Genomic DNA, 14,908 nt, shown 5'->3' with positions numbered 1-14,908 from the left:
GCCTAGGGCCAAACATATTTGACTGGCCAGATATAAACAGTAGCAAGGGGTGTGTGGTTTCACATTCACACTGGACCAGACATGACATAATGCTGCAGACCTTTTTAAAAACACCACCTCGCTGTGGTCACTGTGTGGTAAGTGGGTTTCAAATAGGAGGCTTGAAATGCAAAAGATTCTGACTATGACAGAGCAGCACACATACACACACAGGCAGGGAGGCAGGCAGGCAAGCATGCATGTACATACGTACACATGCACACACACACACACACACACACACACACACAGGCTGAGGAAGCAGATTACTCAAGCTGAAGATGGTGCCAGACACGGAAACAGACAGGTGTAATTATAGACGACAAGCACCATCCTCTGGGCACCACAGCATCCACTGAGAACAGCCAAGACACACACACACACACACACACACACACGCACACACACGCACACACATACATGGTACTGGCAACATCTGCTCCATGCATCATTCCCCTGAGCCTGAGTGAACTTGTGCAGGAGGTACCTTTTAATTTTTCTATCTTTAAGCTTTTATTTAAACTAAGTGAAAAAGTGTGTCATGCCTGGTTATGTCTCTTTAAGGGAGAAATTGACTGCTTCCTGAGACAACATTTCTGTGAATGCAGCGTGTTCTGAATCTGTGTGTCACCAACTCTTGTGACTTGACTCCAGTGTTTATGTGTTTTTCTGTTTCTGAATGTGGACGTGCTCATCCTCATGTGAAGGGTCAAGCTGTCTTGTTCTCTGGAAGAATGTTCCCTACAGATGCAAACACATCTGTGTGGAACAGATGTGTTTTTCTTTCAAAAAGCAGTCACAGAGCCAATCAAGGAATCACTTAGACCATGTTTCCCAAACTTCTGCTTTCAGCCCAAAATGGCTCAGTAAAGTCATAAACTGGTGTCACACTGGTCACTATGGTCGACACTTCGACACTATGTGGCCATTCACACAACACTACTACTACTGCTAATGCAGACATTTAAGCAGATATGTCTATATTTACACACTTGTCTTCAATAAGAAACTATGAAAAACTGATGATGCCAAAATTTGTTCAAGGTGTTGCAAAATGATCATATAATCTATAGAGGGGTGAACTGTGGTAACACTGTGAAGTTTCTACCATGTATTGTTCAGGAGTTATTGTGTTCATATGAAAGTATCCACACTGACAGACAGGCAGACAGACGCCACTGTGGCGACATAATGTCAAGCATACCATGTACCATAATAAATGAGTCCTGCGAGTGTGTATGTGTGTGTATGTTGTTCCTGTCTATATCTGTCACCTTGCTCATCCAGGACTTGCGCTTGCACATGGCTTTCCTCCTTTTCACAGCTTCCCACAGTCGTCTCTGCCCTTTATCAAGAGAATAAAAGAAATATGATCAGTTAAGAGTTGAGTTACAGAAGGTATACTATATAGAATTTCAACAAATCTCCCATAATTGCACAGAAATGCAGAGAAGCTTTGTAGGAGAGGGGGTGAAGAGAAAATGCGAAGAGTAGATGGGAAATGGGGGAGAAAATATGAAGGGCAAAGTCATACCAAATGTGAGAAGCGACTGGAGATAAAGTTTAATTAAAACAGAACAGCAAATAAAAGGAAAGAAAAAAAACACTGAAAGCCTGGGGAACAGGAGAAGAGAGAGATGGGAGTGAATGTATGAACAGGAGAAGTGGGTGTAATTAGTCTTAAGCGGCTCTGAAGCCAAGGCCCTGAGGGTTTCAGTAACTGGATTTAGAACATTACTGCTGCCATCCCCTTCACACACACTCTGCAGACAAAAGACTTGTCCCCTCCTATTGTACCCAATTACCAGTTGTGACTTTAAAATGATATTAGGGGTATTAGTGATGGAGGATTTGCTCCAGCTTTGCTAAGGGTAAGCCAAATGGCACACTGCCATTACTGCAGACAAAAGTAATACTTTAGACTATATATAGATGTAGAATTTTGCCTTATATAGTCATACAAAAGCAAAATGAAAATCAGAAAGACACTATTCATTTGTATTCACTTAGCTTTTAATCTCTCTATTTTGTATAATTAATGATTGAAATGAGGCAGGGTACCACTGCATTAAAAAATAGGTAGCCCTGCCACTCTCAGGTATACTTAAAGACATCACAGCTAATCAGGAAAAGATAGGAGCTAAGGAGATGAATGCTGCCTGGTTATGATTATTCAAAGAAAGAGAAAGAGGAGCACAGTCAAAACAAGCCAGGCAGTTAGACATTAGCATTCTTGAAAGTTTCCAAAATTCACTCTCTGATTTGTCCGATGGATGTTTCACACCATATGATATTCACTTGTCTGCCAAAGTGAAACAACCAAGCCACAGTTTAAGATTAGCATTATCTGGCTGGTGTTCAGCTATGCTAGTGGCTCTGTGAGGCTGTACTTAGGCTCCACACAGTGCTTCCACCTAAATGCTACATTAATATCTGCAGGCCATGGTTAACATGCTAACATACTTTAACGACAATGCTAGCATACTAATGCTAGTAGGTATAATGTTAACCACGTTCACGTCATAGTTTAGTGGTAAACACAAAGTACAACTGAGGCTGATAAGAATCTTACTGTTTTCCCAGGTATTTGGTAACAAACCAAAGTAATACAAGGTACAGTACAAGGTACTGTACTATAATTTAAGGAATCACCAAAGTTGTTACAATTTATCCTAGAGACTGTGACCAACATCCATTAAGTAGTTGTCAGTCTCGTGGTCGCACTAGATGAAAAGTTGTGGAATCACCAAAGTCATTAGGATTCATCCTCTGGGAATCAGAAATGTCTGTGCAAAACTGATGGATTGACATCATTATCCCTAAAGCCGTGTCACTAGTGTGGCTAAAAAGGAAAGAAAAGGTGATGTGTTGAAAGAGGAAAAAGGACCACAACCTCTGGAGAGCCAGTGAACATTTGGACATGCAGCCATCAGGTTATTCACAGGCTATTACTTGGTTTCGGGAAGATATTACACTATAGTTAGGTTTTTCAGACCTATGGGTTTTCCAGTGGGAGCAGGAAAAGCACTTTTTTCACATTTATTGTCTGACATGATGTTGTCTTTTCAGGATCCCAGCAGAACTGAAGAAACTTTCAGTCCTTGGGTAGACTGAATGCGCAAATACACAAAAATATATACTCTGCAAACAAACAAGCTCTGATATGTGACTAAAGCACAAGAAAACTGGTGCACACACAAACACACACACACACACACATCTGTCTCACCAGGTCGCCCCATGCCGATCTTCTCCAGGTCTTCATTCTTGACGTAGTCGAAGTGTGACAGCCGCGTGACGTTGAGGTCATCTCGAATCCGCAGGAAGTACTGCTGCAACTGCACCTCCATCAGCAGCTCCAGCAGCCATTCTGTGCCTTCCTCACACTGCATGCTACTGCCCAGTTTCTGTAACACACATACACACACAGAATATGGGAAACTGAGTATAAATCATTCAACATTCAATGTGCAATTTTGAAAGTTCTCAATGCTCTGTCCAAAATCTGCAAAATACAGCCAGAGAGAAAACCACTGAGCAACAAACAAACCATGCTTTGCTGTTAAAAAAAAGAGGAAACTGAGCTCAGAGCAATTGTGTGCTTCCCGGTAATTGTTTATAGCACAGACTGATTGACATTTACAGTCCACGCAACAGGTAGCCATGTGAATATACACTCAAAGTCTTTGTTCATGTAATGTCAATTACCAACCCAATTTACAGTGGGTTGCCTAAATTGACATTCCATAAACAAGGACACACAAGGCAAGAAACAACTGCACATTGATTTTACTTTAAATATGCTAGATATGATTACACAGATCCTGTATCACTGTGGTGTTAATATACCACTTTGCCTGTGATTTTTCTTGTATTTAAATGGCATCAAAATAGATCAAATACACACTCTAGGCTAGATTTTTGGAAGTCTTGCTGCAGATAGTTTGCAGACACAGTTTTACAGCAGACAAAGATATACGAGATGAATGATGCACATCTGGTGTCCACAAGTGTCAGTGAAGACAAACGAGAGGCTCCTAAACAATCTGACCACAATATATATACCACATCCATACTCCATACAACACTGAGTCAGACCATCAATCTTCAGTGTCAAAACACAACACCCCAGCTTAAAACATCATCCATCACTGTCTGCTTAATGTAACTAGCTGGACTTAGCACAACATTCAGCTGAAATTCATTTTAAATCCTAATGTGCTTCTTCATAGGGTTCTTTAGCATAAAATCAAGAAAAAACTTGAAAGTTGAACCACTACAAGAGCTCATCTACTCTTCCATTACACCTGTTCACACTGGTCCACAGTACTGTTTCCAGTCTCAAAGGGGAAACCAGCCTAATCAACACAAAAATGTCAAACATTCCTAATCTGCAGAGATTGACAGGGAAACCTTTAGGGTGGATGCTCTGGGGCATAGGGGTCACTCCACTGAGTAGTAATTAGACTCTGTGAATGAGGAACTTCCTGTGCTGGCTGAGGCAAGGTTACAAGGTCCAGAGGAAAGTGTCAGAGGGGTCATAGCTTCCTCTCTGTCATTTAAACTTCTTAATGGGCTTGGTAGAGGTCCCTTCCTATTGCTTAATGACTGTGACCTGAGAAGTTGGAGATGTTTTTCTCTGGCACATACAAATACATAGCTAGTGCTGGCCAGAAAAAATAGTTTGCATGTGACCAACCCCTAAAGACTTAATATATATCGTTCTAACATGCCTTTTCAGAATAAGTGGTCCTGTATTTTCCATAAATTCTAGTTGCAAGCTCTGACTGAGGCCAATCCCCAATAGTTATGCCAGATGTCTGTATCCTGATACAAATTCATTGCAATGCACATAAAAGTGGGTTAACTGATATCTCTTTAGCAACATGCACACATGCAGCTTTGGCTCATGGAGTCCGTGGGAGATTTTGTCCACTTGTTTCTGTCAACAATTCACACTGTGAGAACATTTTTTGATGTTAGCCTGGACAGAGGGAGGCAGAAATAACAGGTACTACGACACAGCAAATAAATAACCTAAGGTATTATAATATAATAACCTGTAAGAGCCTGGAGTCATTGTAACGAGATGCAGGCTAAAATGAGTGTTGGTAATGCCTGTGGCTTTAGGATTATCTACAGCTGCAGTCATTTGAATCCATCTCCATATTTTGCATTTTGCTGCATCATGCCTGACCCTTACCCTGGGAAAGACGATACAACGGTCTGTTTGGCTGGTCCACTACGTGTTAAGCTGTGCCAAAGTCTCTCCTACCATGTGGCATGTTTATTTGATCTGCAGTTCACGCTAGTGGAGTTTAAAGCTCAGGTTTTCCTAAATTACATTTAAACAAACCAACTTCTAGATATTTTTCTTCAATATATACATCAATGTGCATAAACCATGAACTATTACTTAATCTTCCACCATGCAGATTCAAGTCTGATCTTCCCTGGGAGTCAACATGTGAGTGTTATTTCACTGGATGGTGCCAAAGACGCAAGTCAGCTTCCTCTCGGGCCTCTTTCCATGACAGTGTCATATCAGGCATGAGGGGTCAAAATCAAAGTGCTAAAGCTCTTATATCATATTTCTCAGCCAACTTGCTAACTAATTTATAAAATGCATTAAACAAGCATATATATCTTACATTTGACAGTTTGTTTTGAGATGGGTGCTGCATGGAAATAAGGTGTCATACATCCATTAATAGAAGTGCTTAAGATGGGACGTAACTAATATGACAAAGATCATATATTGTCACCAGCTGACCCTATCAAATCACACTTTTAGAGAAAAATGGTGAGGTGCCCTATGCAAAAAAATCTTTTGTATCTCAACTTCTCCTACATTGAAATGAGGAGGAAAATGCACACTGTGGAGGTTTGAGGTCAGCATGAGAAATACTACATTCAAACCATAAGGTGTGACTTGTGGAAGCAACCAGGGCCAGAAGTCCCGCAGAGGGGCTCCAAATAATGTTATTACTAGAAATTGTGGCAGGGGGCATGTAATGTTACAAATGGGTTTCAGTTTTTTTAAAAGAAACACAAAAAGTTTACGTTAACTGCAAGAAAATATGGTAAACAAAATAGCAAAGACAGAATCAACAAGTATGACACAGAGAGGGGAAGGGGGGATGTAGGAATTTATATGTGGAGAAACAACATGATGTCCCTACTGAGAAATGCCTCTGGCCTGAACTCATTCCTCATGGTGGTGGAGAAATGCACGCATACACACTCACTCTTGCTGTCTGTAACATAGACATAGACACACACACACACACACACACACACACACACACTTCTCCTGGCCTAAGCTACGTCCTGTATCAGATCTGTTCTGCTCTAACATCCTGCTACAATAACAACAACCCTCCCAGAGGACGGCCTCAGTCCAGCTGGTGAGTCCACACACACACACACACACACACACACACACACACACACACACACACCACTAATCGCCACCATACCATATTTATGATATAAATGCTGTAGAGTAAACCACATGACTCTGACTATAGTTACAACTACCCATGTCATATTAATGAAGAATAAAATCCCTGAGTGAACAGGCAGAGTAGACATCAGACAGACACCAGACTTACTCGATATACATGAAAGTGTGCCAGGAAGGGGAATGACTTTTTCAGCTTGTCAAAGCGTCGCATCCTGAATTCCTTCTTTTGGATGAGTGTAGTTGCAAAAAATGTGTGCACACGTTTAAATGGTCATTGGCAGCTGCTTGTCTTTTAAACCATTACCGGAATCCACCCAGTTTGGTGTTCCCAGTCTCTGAGGGAATTCTAAGAAGTGCACACGCTCCTCGGATCCAGACCCACAGCTCCGAATCCAAGAGGGGGAAGAAAAACTTCCTACGATCCTGTTTGCAAATCTACAACATTCCATGGCGGGGCAGTCCTCCTGTAAGCCCCTTCTTTACCTTCAGCTGACTCAAGAAGGCAAAGGGACATATAAGAAGCACAGTAGGATGCAAAAAAGAAGTCAGTATTATCATATGTAAGAACAGGCTGCAGAGTGATTACAAGCTGCTGTTTGTAGCAGAGCAAACCTCCAAGCTCTGCCCTCTGCCCAGTCCAGCCATGTGTCCTCCTCAGACAGCAATGAGCCAGTGATCCAAACTTGCAGAACTTCACAAATAAGTCACTCCTCCTCCTTCCTCCCTTCCTTTCACTGCCTCTCTCTCTCTCTCTCTCTCTCTCTCTCTCCCCCCCCCTCTCTGTCTTTGCATGTGCAGCTACTGTCTGTTTGCTTTTCCATCCCTCCATCGAGCGTGGGGCTAAAAATAGGAGCGACTTCTCCCCGATTCAATCGCTTGCCAGTCGGGCAGGCAGCAGAGACATGGGAGTCAGAGTGAGTGAGTTTCTAGTTTCACATTTTAGGGTACAGCAAGATGTGTGTCTAGGTGGTTTCATAGAACAATGATGTGCGTTTGTTTGTGTGGTTTTGCTGCACGTCGACAGTCTATCCTTCTTCCTCTGACTGAATCTTTACTCAGTTGTTGTGTTGTTAACTCTTGCTTTCTCCCCCATGTAACCCCTTTCCTACCTCCTCATGCTGTACATTTCCCAACTCTACTTCTCACCCTATCTTTCCACACACCCCCCACCCCCCGTCCTGCAGGCAGTCAGACGGTCCGTGCAGTGCAGTGCAGTGCGTGGTGCAGAGGACAGAGGCTTCATGGTATTCGGCCTGGAGGAGCATTTGATCCAGGGCCAAAGGGTTACATTCAACTGCGGGATGGAGAGCTTGTTTCCTGTGATGCAACCCCCAAACTCACACATACACATGCACATATATATACACATATGCACACACATGCACGCACACACACACACGAGCACTTCTTCCTCCTCTCTACTACTCCCTCTTTCCTCACTCTCAGCCTGCTTATCTTAAAATTCACCATGGTGAGGAAATTTGACTTTTTGGGCTTTTGACTGTCACTGTCAGTAAAACCGCTGGCTCTGAGTGACACGGCAATCTGGGAATAAAGACTCTTTATACTGTAGTTACCAAATAAGACAGACAGACTGATCATGAGGAATTGTAGACAAAGGATTGTATAAAATGAAGATAAAATGAAGCTATATAAACTTCATTGTACACTAAAGTTCCTTATAAAACACTAAAAAAAGATTTCCTTTCATGAGTATGTATTCCTTCAAAACACAAACAAACATTGATTCTTTTGCTTAAAAATACCTGGAAACCCACTTCAAGAGTTATCTACATCTAAAGCTGAACTGACAAGTCAACTGAAAAATGATTTTTTTTTTTTTTTTTTTTTATCTGTTTCAGTAAATTTTCAAGCAAAAATACCAAACATTCCTTAGTTTCAGCTTCTCAGTTTTGAAGATTTGCTTCATTTTTTTGTCACAAGTGAAAGTGAATCAATCATTTTTGGTATTTGGACTCCCAGCTTGAGAAAACCAGCCATGTGAAGACATCTATATGAGCTTTAGGGAATTTGAATTTGGATTCCTTCCTCATTTCTGATATTTTATAGACTCAACACTTAACTGATTTATCTAGAAACTGAAAATCTGGATCGTCAATGTGCCTGGATGAAATTTTCAACATTGAGAAACTTGCAGCAGCTTTGCTTGCGAACCATCACAGCAGAGAAACAGCCAAACATAAAAATGAAAGGCATAAAAATGAAAAGTAGTTGTTTTAACAAAACTTCCCCAGGCCACCCAACTGCAGTTAACTCCCTCACTCCTTCTCTGCTTCTGTGATGTCTATTCTGTCTTTAACCACAGCAGCATAAACCCCCTGCCCTCGCCCTTCTCCTCCCTATCCTTCACTCCTTTATTAATCCCCTCTCCCCTCCCTCCCCTGGGTTTGGCCAACCCATTGCATTTTCTTCTTTATTTGGTGCTGCCTTTTATTTCCTGCCTCTAATCCTCCAAAAATGTTATCTCTCTCCCACTCTGCTGACTATAAACAAACCCTTACCAGCTGCTTTTCAGACCCTTAGAAGTAGCAAGCCCTCTCTCACACTGCCTCTCGCCAGTCACTGTTCAGCTTTTGGTTTTCTAATTTCACAGCCTTCTGCGTTCTCTGCTCATTGTTTTTCTTTGTTCTTTAATCATTAATAAATCTATTTAGTAATTTAACTTGGCCTTTTGCTTTTCACTTTCACGTTTTTCTGCTCCTCTGCTTTTAATTAGGAAGGAAGGGAGGTGAGGAGACGGTGGAGTCATAGAGAGAAAGGAAAGAGAAAACAACAGCTAAATGGGAGTTGTTGTCATAAAGCATCTGGCTTTGATTAAAGACAGGACAGCAGACATTTCTGAGGATGTCTGTGTAGATATGGTTTTGTGTACTATGGCATTTGTTTACGAGTTTGTTGGTGTGTTTGATTGTGTCTACGTGCCTCCATTCACAAGAAGACTAGCAGTGGTTTTTTTTTTTTTAGTTATGTGGTTTACTATATAGTAAGCTGACCAAGAAGCATTCAAGAGCTTAGCTGTGTATTACGATTTTAGGGGGGTATTTCTCAGGGCCATTTTTCTGTCAACAGCTCATAAGCAATTTACTTTGATCTTGTATATATTTTATTAGTGTCTAAATGATTTACAAAATATCATTCCAAACATGACTCGTTCATAGTCCAGACTAATTTTGGTTGGAAAAAAAACCCTGGTAAATATCCTCGTCAGGTGACAAAACATATTAGCAATGTGCATCAACATTACAGTATGTCTCACTGCATAGATAACCAATCTGATGCATGTGAATGACAAATAATATGAAACCAAATAAATCCCCTAATGTCAGATAAAACAAATCATGAGATCATCGTTCTAGAACTGGAGTTAGATTATCAGAGCAGAGCAGCACGTCCTCACCACACAGTTGTTGCACACCTGACAGGCTTACTGACAGCTACGAAACTAAAACAATCAAAAACAAAAAATCCTGCAAAAGTGTCAATCACTTGTTCTCACTTAATGAACAAAGTTTTGAGCCTTGAACCTTCGTCAGTAGAAATTCATTATAAAAATATTTTTCATTCAAATTAATTTCAGTTTTACCTGATGAAAACCTTGTTAATAAAAAGAATGCAAGTGCCTGACAGTGGGATTCTTTTGCTTCTTTCATTGTATTGTACAATAAAATCAAGCTTCTAAATCAAGCCTTGAAACTTATCGATACCAGAGGAAAGACTGCTGTCGCATATACTGTTACTATGCTCTAACACTTAACACATGTTGCGGTGCAAGGTCTCAACAGAGCCGTTTATTTTTCTTTCATTACCATTGTATGAGGAATAGCTCAGGGAACTGTCTGGCCCACTGTCCATAATTTAAGTTTCAGTGTGAATTCCCTCTAAACTCGTTTAGACTTCATCGGTTGCCACTCAGTCACTCAGACACAAAGGTGACGTCATGAATCTGGCTCCAAATCATCAAGCACATACGATGTGACAGGACAGGATGGAAAAAAAGCAGAGACCCTTTCCTCCTCTCTTTTCCCCTCTGAAACCACATATGCGTGCGCACACGCACACACACAAACACTTAGTTTGGTAACACAACTCCCTGAAGTGAGTTACACCATTAATGGCATAAAAAATCCCTGAAGAGAATGCCTTTGTAACTATAAGTTGGCTAACGTGCTTTGAGAGGGAATGGGTCGAGTTGAAAACTTGAAAAATAGGAAAATGATGTTTACTTAAGTTTAGGAACAGTTATGTAACTCACATGACTATGAAACAGATGACATAAATAGCACACATTCCTTAAAATCAGCACTTGGACAAGGAGCCGGTAACTGATTCTTTAACTAATTTATTGCTGAATTCCAAATCTAAACATGTGAGTCAAAATAGGCCTTTGCCATTCTGAGCTGCACAGTCAGTAATGAAGCTGGACAAAGTAACACTTTAAATTCACTCCAGACAGACATCATGGTCAGGAAAAAAGGAGGACACGTGGTGGTGACAGTAGAGCGTACTGTATAATTAGTGAAGCTGAAAGTGTATCAGTTCATTGGTTACTGTACAGTGTATGTAGAGCAACAGATGTTATATTGATTCTTGGTAGTTTTAAAATCATTGCAAGGAATGTGTCACAGACCCATCAGCTGCCTCCTGACTAAGTAGATTAGACCAATACGATTAATGGTCAGTAAGTCAACCTGCAGCTCTGCTGAGATACCATTAGGTGGCACCAAATCTTACTAAAGAGACTACTGAGTGATCTAACTCACTAATGTGATTCAAGTTTAGTTGACAATATTGCACTTCATGGTCACACCAAGATAATGTGGTATACACATTATTAGGTATTAGGCAATAGGTAGATTACTTCTGATGACTGCAAAGACCAGCCTCTGTCTTTCAAAAGTCTGCAATGAATGCATTCAGTCACTGTGATGCCCTGTCTCTTAGGTGTGTAGGGTGAGTTCTGCTTCCTAGAATCCTTTTCTTTAACATCTGTTGTCATCAGATAGAAAACAGAAACCAAACTGTGTACATTTTGAACTGTTTGGTTACTCAAATGAGTCACTTAGAGACATCTGCACCCAGACAGGCAGACCTAGATATAATTATGATTTAACAGAGACATGAAAACCCATTTTTCTTGTGTAAATGTCATATTCCAAATATGATTCGAACCAGATTCAAACTGGATTATTAATATGTGTGTAAATGTACTCACTGCTCATGTCCCTAGCTGAGTTTTTGATGTGGACCTCAGTTCATAGGAATCTAGACAGAGCTACATTACTTTTGCCCTGTTGATTGTTAAATATGTTCATATTCAGTTTTCAGTGGTTTGTTTCTCGTGGACATTGAAATGTGGGTAAACAAAACCCTTATACTGCACTGTGCTTGAATCCTCACATACACACTGAAGCAGCTACTGTAGGCTGGTGTAGCTGCTCCTATCTGGCCCTCATCTCCCTCTCTCTTTCTTTCCATCTCCCTCTCGTGCACACACACACACACATATACACACCCGCACACACACACGCTAGCATGACTCACTAGCTGCAGAACTGGAGTATGCATGCTAATACTGTAAAGCTCAAGTTAAATGTCTGACTGTGTAGATTGTATTATCATGAATTGACATCAAATTAGTGGCGTGCTGGCTAATGAGATTATGAAGAACAAAGCTCTGTGTGAGGTCTGCATTATGTCTGAATAATACACACACAGACACACATTAAGCTTGATTCTGTAATATGATGCTCACTGTACACAGACACAGGCATGCAGAGGCATGCACTCACATCGGCTGGATTCAGTGACGTACAGTGTTGGGAATTAAGATAGCTCAGTGGATACGGGTGGACACGTTGCCAGTGCATTTCTAAAATAAGTCGCAACCTTTTGGTGGCAATACATTAATCTGTGGTTTGGTGTTTGATGCCAGAAACTGGCAGAGCAGAGAGAAGGAGTAGTAGAACAAACATGATTAATCCCTATTACAACTCTGCAAGCAAAACATCTATACACACACACGCACAGACGATGCCTGTGACGGAGGTCTGCATGCACAGACAGACAGAGATGCGTCATTCGTGATCTCACAGATAGTAACCCTCTGCCAAAGTTGGGCTTTTATGCTCTCCTTAAATCCCTTCACCATCCACAGCACCTCATCATTCACAGAAAAAGAAGAGGAGAGGCGTTATGTGGTGGTGGGCGTCAACGTGGAGAAGAACTGACTGTGGGAATGAAAGGAGCTCTGGATACAGACAGGCTCCTTCCAGGCCAACACAGAGCATGTGTGTTGTCTTTTGTCAACAAAGGTTGTTTTGGTAACTTGGCTTAATATGCCTAATGCCAGACAAGCAAAACAACCCCCACCAACAATTGCCAACGTCGCCTCCACCCTGGAAATACACCCATCCTAAGCTATCCCTCCTCTGATCCCCTAAAGCTGGTTAAAGAGGGGAAAGGAGGGTGTTAGTGAGAAATGTCGGTCAAATGTCATGACTGACCTCATGTGCTGGCTCAGACCAAAAATCTGGGCCAGCATATGCTACAATAAGATAAATGGAGAATATATATAATTCCCACTGTTTGGAAAAGATATAGCAGATGCTCATCAGTACTCCTGGACTAAACCAATGCAGCATTTTCAGAGAGGGGTAATGGTTGAACTACAGTAGCAAGACAAGCTCACTAATCCCCTCATGCTCCATAGGGGAAAAGCACAGCTGACAGAGATTACATTTAAGAATAAAATGATCTCATAAAACAATTTGTATATATATTTAAAGGCAGTTTGTCTCCAGAACAAGACTGACTGTTCCCTCTCTCTTTCTTATTGCCTTGGTCCAGCTACCCTTTCATCTCTTTCTCTCTGAATGTACATGAACATGCAGTGTGTTAGGGTTGTGTGTGTCAAGACTAGAAAACCGCTGTATTCAGCATAAAGCTGCAGCTGTAGAAAGAGACTGATCTGATTCAGCCGCCAGCAACCAGGACAGCTGCAGCGTCCACCGGCTTAACTCTGCTGAACTAGCACACAGACCCTAAACACACAGAGTCCACATTCATGACATTAAAACTGTTGCACAGATCAACACATTCATCCAGCCGTCGTATTTTCTATACCCACTTACCCCGAGCAGGGTCACAGAGGACTGGAGTCTTATGGCAGTACACACTGGGTTAGAGCAGAACTGGTTGGTTTTTTTTTTGTTGTTGTTGTTATTTTTTCTATTAGTACTACATACAGAGTTTTGAATGGGACATGTTACAGTGTAAAATCAACCTGTGAGTGCTCTATAGTGGACAAACTATAATGGTATTTCTGAATGATCTCAAACCTAGTTTGACATTTCTGCAAGTACAGAAACTTTGCAACCAAAGTTAGTTGCACTGTCTTGATACTTTTAGCCAATAGATAGCCAACAGATATATCTGCAATGTTAATATTGGGCAAAATATTGCCCTGGCCAATTTTCCATGACTCTGCACGTACTTCCACATATTGATAATATCAACAAAGTTAAGCAAAAAGGTAAAAGACAGGCTTCACTGGTATTCGGCGTGTACTGAAGTATACAGTTTAAATCCAGCCAGGAACCTTTTTGGTCTGTCATCCTTTCACTTTGCCACATTTCCTGTCTGCATCCCTACAGTATGCTACCAAATAATGAAAAGGAAAAAACGGCATAGAGGCAATGACATTGCTGGCGTCATCCAAGTCAAAAGAAAGGCTAGGCCTGTCAGTACATCACAGCATTTACAAAAGGATGTGGGGGTTTGCGGAAGAGGTGGGAGGGTATAAAATGTCATACTTCGCCTGTCACCGTGCTCATTCGGCAGCACTTCATCGATGACCTCATGGTTCTGAATTCAACAACCCAGTAACACACAGGGGCTGGCCTTGTGTGTGTGTGAGAAGTGTTGTGTATGGTGTGCATGGGTTTTTTGGTGGTTGAGGAGGGTGCTGGTGACATATGAGTGTAGAGGATCTGGTTCTGTGTGACTGATGAATGAGCACTCAGATCAATGAAATTTTTTTCATGACAGATATTTGACTTGCAGTACTCCGACTGAAGCAGTAAAAGCACAGATGTGACAACGGCTCTGTTCTGTCTAAGTGTCCTTGTAAGCCATGACAGTGTGAGAGTGAGCAAATGCACAACACCAGGATCCTGAAACTGAAGCAGCTAAATGTAATTCAGCCATATTACTTTTAATATTTACCCCTGCAGCATTCCTACTGTGACAAGTCAAAATGTCTGTTGTGAAAAAGATGTATTTTGGAGAGACGAGATTACTGAAAATAATACAGTACTGCCCTGCATGTTACGTGGTCACATGGTAAACCATTTCACCACTATTAATATGCACACTGACCTTCAA

The 14,908-nt window shown here is 41.3% G+C and overlaps 1 protein-coding gene and 1 long non-coding RNA gene across 8 annotated transcripts in view; one reads left to right on the top strand and one right to left on the bottom strand.

Moving 5' to 3' along the window:
• The window catches only part of tnk2b (tyrosine kinase, non-receptor, 2b), a 54,589-nt gene that overhangs the window by 16,904 nt on the left and 22,777 nt on the right, over window positions 1-14,908 (bottom strand). For 5 of the 7 annotated variants that reach the window (XM_051070133.1, XM_051070132.1, XM_018677378.2 and 2 more), the window contains 2 exons: window positions 3,269-3,446; window positions 1,314-1,384 (listed from right to left, as the gene is read on the bottom strand). In XM_051070133.1, the coding sequence (XP_050926090.1) occupies window positions 1,314-1,384; window positions 3,269-3,446 (249 nt within the window). Of the gene's footprint in view, window positions 1-1,313; window positions 1,385-3,268; window positions 3,447-6,653; window positions 7,307-14,908 lie in introns of those variants that run through there. The other 2 variants (XM_051070134.1, XM_051070137.1) reach the window with 1 other exon arrangement.
• LOC127142385 (uncharacterized) lies at window positions 3,797-14,801 on the top strand. Its single transcript, XR_007813075.1, has 3 exons — window positions 3,797-6,446; window positions 7,304-7,419; window positions 7,690-14,801. It is a non-coding gene; the product is annotated as an uncharacterized LOC127142385 (long non-coding RNA).

Source organism: Lates calcarifer, linkage group LG4 (assembly GCF_001640805.2).
Source record: "Lates calcarifer isolate ASB-BC8 linkage group LG4, TLL_Latcal_v3, whole genome shotgun sequence".
Taxonomy (NCBI): Eukaryota; Metazoa; Chordata; class Actinopteri; family Centropomidae; genus Lates; species Lates calcarifer.
This window is presented reverse-complemented; position numbering and strand designations above follow the sequence as displayed.